We start from the raw sequence: 6,000 nt of genomic DNA, 5'->3' as shown, positions 1-6,000 counted from the left end.
TGGGGCAATCTTTTTATAAAAAACTATGCATATGTAAAGAAAAAATAAAGAAAGGCTTAGGTAATTTTAAAGTAATTTAGGAATTTTTAGACTTGAGAAAATTTATTCTTTCTGAAAGTTAGTATGTAGTGTTTTATATATACATCTACGATTATGTTGGCGGGTTTTTGAAGGTCTTAGGGTACTTTCTTATTCTTTGCATAATCTTTCTAGTAGAGTAAACGTTGATTTAAGATCTGTTATAACTGTGCTTCTTTCAGAAAGAAATGTTCTGTAGTATGGATGGAAACTGGCTTTCAAATATAATGTGAATTAATGTGCATTCACAGTCATTTCTGTACATTTCATGCCTTGGAATCACTTTAACAGAGCATTTGGTTTCATATTTTATCTTTAAGTAAAGCCTGCAAAGGAGAGGGGAGAGGTAAATGTATACTCTGATTAAAAATATTAACCATATTAGGTACATATAAAGTATATAACAATTCAGTTGCTACTGATCCACTGATACTTATTTTCTGTTTCTTCTTTTTGGACCCTTTGTTCTTCTCGGTGATTAGCTGCAGTCCAAAATGTTATTTTTTTGAGTACTTGTTGTAGAAGTTTTGGAGGTAATAAAGATATTTGACTTTTTAAAATGATAGCGTTTTTACCAATGCAGTCAAGACATAACCTGCAAATGACACAACAGAATTATAGCTTTAGAATCAGAAGAATCAGGTTTTTTTGTTTTGTTTTCTTTTGTGGAACTGGGGATTTAACCCAGGGACATTCTACCGCAGAGCTACATCCTGAGACGTGTGTGTGTGTGTGTGTGTGTGTGTGTGTGTGTGTGTGTGTGTTACTGGGGGTGGAACCCAGAGGCTTTCTACCTCCGGGCTATACTCCCAGACCTATTTTATATTTTTATTTGGAAACAGGGTCTCACTAAGTTGCTGAGAGCCTTACTAAGTACCTGAGGCTGGCTTTGAACCTGTGCGATCCTCCTGTCTCAGCCTCCCAAGTGCTGGGATTATAAGTGTACTCCACCACACCTGGCTTTTAATATTTATTTTGAAACAGGGTCTCACCAAGTTGTGGAGGCCCTCACTAAGCAGCTTAGGCTTGCCATGAACCTGCAATCCTCCTGTCCCAGCCTCCCAAGTACTGGGATTACAAGTATGCGCCACCACGCCCAGTTTAGAATTGGAAGTTATAATAAAAAAAAAAAAATCTCTGCTGTGCATGGTGAAGCATGCTTGTAATCCCAGCATTTGGGAAGCTGAGAGAGGAGGACCACAATTTGAGGATAGCCTCAGCTACTTAGTGCAGCCCTTAGCAACTCAGTGAGAGCCTGTTTCAAAATAAAGAATAAAAAAATAGGGCAGGGGGTGTAGCTGGGAGGTCGAATGCCCCTGGGTTCCATCCCCAGACCCACACAAAAAAACCCCACAAATAAATAAAAATAAAAAATAAAGATTAACACGCAGGTTGGAAGCCAGCCTCAGCTACTTAGTGAGGCTCTTAGCAGCTCAGTGAGACCCTGTTTCAAAATAAAATATAAAATAGCTGGGGTGTAGCCCGAAGGTAGAAAGCCCCTGGGTTCCATTCCTAGTACCACACACATACTAAGAAAGAAAGAAAGAAAGAAAAAGAAAGAAAGAAAGAAAGAAAGAAAGAAAGAAAGAAAGAAAGAAAGAAAGAAAGAAAGAAAGAGGAAGGAAGGAAGGAAGGAAGGAAGGAAGGAAGGAAGGAAGGAAGGAAGGAGGGAGGAAAGAAACAGGGCTGGGGGCCTGGCATTGTGGTGCACACTTGTAATCTCAGCATTTGGAAGACTGAGACTAGAGGATCACTGTTCAAGGCCAGCCTCAGCTAATACTTAGTGAGGCCCTTTGCAACTCAGTGAGACCCTGCTTCAATATAAAGAATAAAAAATAGGGCTGGGGGTGTAGCTCAGAGGTAGAATGGCCCTGGGTCCCATCCTCAAAGCCACACACACAAATAAAATAATCTGTAGTTCAGGTTTTTTTTTTTTGGGGGGGTGTAATGGGGATGGAAATTAGCCTAGCTGAATGATACACAAGCACTCTACCTCTGAGTTAAACTTCCAGCCTTATGGTTAAATATTCATAAAAATAAAAATATTATAGGTGGTCCATGCATGTAATCCCATTACTTAGGAGGCAGACACAGGAGGATTGCAGGTTTGCAGCCAGTCTCAGCAACTTAGTGAGGCCTTCTGCAACTTACTGAGATTGTTTCAAAATAAAAAATTAAAATAGAGCCGGGCATGGTACCCGCGCTTGTAACCCCAGCATTTTGGAGGTTGAAACAGGAGGATCACGGTTCTCAGACAGCCTCAGCTTCTTAGTAAGACCCTTTGCAATTTAATGAGACCCTGTTTCAATATAAAGAATTAAAAAAAAATAGGGTTGGGGTTATAGCTCAGAGGTAGAACACCCCTGGATTCATCCCCAGTATAACAACAACAACAACAACAAAATCGTTATGAAAATCCTGTATGACAATATCTTCTTTGTAGTATCTGGAACATGTAAATATTTTTTCTAGTGTACAACAATAAACTCGTATTGTTTTACACAGAGACTGTATCTGAACAATATCCAATTGAAACAAAAAATACAACTTACCATGCACAATACTCTTATTTATTTTGGTACTGGTGATTGAACTCAGGGGCATTCTATCCCTGTGCACCACCATGCCTGGCTCTGAATCTTGTTTATTTATTTATATTTTGTTTTTTTTGTTTTTTGTTTGTTTGTTTGGTAATGGAGGTCAAACCCAGAGGCATCCTATCTCCAAGATACACTTCCAGTCCTGTTTTTTAAATACTTTTTTTTTGTAGTACCAGGGGATTGAATCCAGGGGCATTCTACCTCTGAGCTTCATCCCCAGACCTATATATATATATTTTTTAATTTATTTTTTGATGGTACTGGGGTTCCTGGAAGCCCTTCTATCTCCGGGCTACACTCCCAGACCTATTTTATACTTTTTTTAAAATTTGGAAATAGAGTCTCTTAAGCCAGCGCAGCTGGCTTCGAACCTGTGCGATCCTCTTGTCTCCGCCTCCCAAGCGCGGGGATTACAAGCGTGCGCCACCACGCCTGGCGACCTATTTTTTATTTTGATACAGGATATCACTAAATTGCGGAGGGCTTTACTAAGAAGCTGAGGATGGCCTCAAACCACAATCCTCCCGTCTCAGGCTCCCAAGTACTGGAATTACAAGCATGCATCAGCATGCCAGGCTCCCAGTCCTATTATATGTACATACACACAGACACACATTCCCAGTCCTATTTTATGTGTATGTTTGTATGTATATATAAATATATATTTTTTTCTGGTACTGGGGATGGAACCCAGGAGCATTCAACCTCTGAGCTACACCCCCTGCCCTATTTTTTATTCTTTATTTTGAAACAGAGTCTGAGTTGCAGAGGGCCTCACTAAGTAGCTGAGGCTGTCCGTGAACCACGATCCTTTGGTCTCAGCCTCCTGAATGCTGGGATTACAAGCATGTGCCACCATGCCCGGAACCCAATTTTTTATTCTTTATTTTGAAACAGGGTTTCACCGAATAGCAAACGGCCTCAGTAAGTAATAGTTGAGGCTGTCCACGAACCAAGATCCTCCTGTCTCAGCCTCCTAAATGTGGGGATTACAAGGGTGTGCCATCATACCAGGCTATTTATATATTTTTTAATTTGGTAGATCTGGGGATTGAACCCAATGGCATTCTACCTCTGAGTTATACCCCTAGACCTATTTTATTTTTATTTGGAAAGAGGGTCTTGCTAAGTTGCTAAGAGCCTCCATTAAGTTGCTGAGGCTGGCTTTGAACTTGTGATCCTTCTGTCTCAACCTACCAAGTACTGGGATTATAGGCATGCACCAACATGCCTGCATCCTACTTTTTATTTTGGTACAGGGTCTCCCTAAGTTGCTGAAGGACCTTGCTAAATTGCTAAGGCTGGCCTCCAACCTGAGATCCTGCTACTGTACCCAGCTTGATTCTCTTCTTCTTCTTTCTTGTGTTGGGGATTGAACCTAGGGGCATTCCATCTCTAAGCTACATCCCTAGCCCCTTAAAATTAATTTTTTTTTTAATTTGGAAAAGGGTTCTGTGAGGTTGTGGACAGTCTCACTAAATTGCTGAGACTGGCTTCAAACCTGTGATCCTCCTGTTTCTTCCTCAAGTACTGGAATTAGAGGTGTGCAAAACTTCTAGTAGTGGTGCACGCCCCCTTCTCAGCTGGGGTGATTTTTGTGTGTGTGTGCAAGGATTGAACCCAGGGGTATTCTACCTTCAAGCTACATCCCAGCCCTATCTTTTATTCTTTATTTGATATAGGGTCTCACTAAGTTGCAGAGGGCTTCACTAAGTAGCTAAAGCTGTCTGTGAACCTGCCATCCTCCTGTCTCAGCCTCCTTTATTTATGTAGAAAGAAAGAAAGAAAGAAAGAAAGAAAGAAAGAAAGAAAGAAAGAAAGAAAGAAAGAAAATAGGGCTATGGGTGTAGCTATGAAGTAGAATTTCCCTCAGTTCAATCACCAATACCACAAAAAAATCATATTTTCATATCTGAGCCAGGCATAATGCTACATGTCTAACCCCTAAGTTACATTCCCAGCCCATATATATATATATATATATGTATATATATTATTTTATATATATTTAATTATATATATTATATATATTATTTAATATATATTATTTTATATATATTTAATTATATATTATATATTATTTAATATATATATTATTTTATTTTATTTTTTGCGGTACTGGGGATGGAACCCAGGGGCATTCTACCTCCAAGCTACATCCCCAGCCCTATTTTTTATTCTTTATTTTAAAACAGGGTCTCACTGAGTTGCAAAAGGCCTAAGTAGCTGAGGCTGGGCACGAACTGCAATCCTACTGTGTCAGCCTCCCAGTTGCTGGGATTATAAGCATGTGCCACTAAGCCTGGCTTTAAACATTTTATTGAGTTCAACTCATAAACTACCTGAAAAAATATTATAACTCCTCCCAAAAAGGAAGAAATAAATTACATATTTATAGCATATTTTATGTAAAAGTACTGGATTTACTTACCTGAGTAATGAATAAGGCTGTGTTTGAAAGATCAATAAATCATTACAGTGACCCTAATGAACATAAGAAAAGCCTTATCAGGGATTTAATAAAAATAACAGTCCATTTATAATAGAATGCTTTTTATTTTTAAATGTAAAATAAATTGTGTAAAGCAGTAAGTAAATCTCTCTCTACCTGGTAATATACAGAGATATGCACACATTTAAGTATATAAAACTATAAACATATATATATATGATCTATATTATATATATATATATATATATATATATATATATATATATACACACACACACACACTTCCTATTCACAATCTTTGGGTATGTGGTTTCCAAATTTCACTGACCAAAAATTTACCTAATCAATAGCCCATATAATTGCAAATTTAAAAATCAGAATTATGAGCTGGGTGTAGTGGTTCAAGCCTATAATTCCAGTACTTCAGAGGTTGAAACAAGAGGATCTCAGGTTCAAGGACAGCCTCAGCAACTCTTTAAGGCCCTCTACAACTTAATGAGCCCCTGTTTCCAAATAAAACATAAAGTAGCTGGACGTGGTGGCACATGCTTGTAATCCCCACGCTTGGGAGGTGGAAACAGGAGGATCCCGCAGGTTCGAAGCCAGCCATGCTGGCTTAAGAGACTCTGTTTCCAAAAAAAAAAAAAAAAAAATACATACATACACACACACACACACACACACACACACACACATATATATATATATAAAATAGGTTTGGAAGTGTAGTCCAGAGGGCTTCCAGGAACCCAAGTACAACCAAAACAAACAAATAAACAAAAAAAAAACCCCACAAAGTAGCTGGGAGTAGTGGCACACTCTTGTAATCTCAGTATTTGGGAGGCTGAGACAGGAGGATCACAGGTTTGC

The 6,000-nt window shown here is 38.7% G+C and overlaps 1 protein-coding gene across 1 annotated transcript in view; it reads right to left on the bottom strand.

Annotated features, from left to right (window-relative positions):
* Positions 1 to 486: 486 nt before the first annotated feature.
* The window catches only part of KLHDC1 (kelch domain containing 1), a gene marked incomplete at both ends in the record, with an annotated part of 52,761 nt that continues 47,247 nt past the window's right edge, over positions 487 to 6,000 (bottom strand). Inside the window, 2 exons of the mRNA XM_080707891.1 lie at positions 487 to 673; positions 5,110 to 5,162. Coding sequence (XP_080564017.1) covers positions 487 to 673; positions 5,110 to 5,162 — 240 coding nt within the window. The remainder of the gene's footprint in view (positions 674 to 5,109; positions 5,163 to 6,000) is intronic.

This window comes from Muscardinus avellanarius (genome assembly GCF_963383645.1).
Source record: "Muscardinus avellanarius genome assembly, chromosome: 12".
In the NCBI taxonomy this organism is placed as follows: Eukaryota; Metazoa; Chordata; class Mammalia; order Rodentia; family Gliridae; genus Muscardinus; species Muscardinus avellanarius.
Note: the sequence above shows the minus strand (reverse complement) of the source record. Positions and strands in the feature narration are given on the sequence as shown.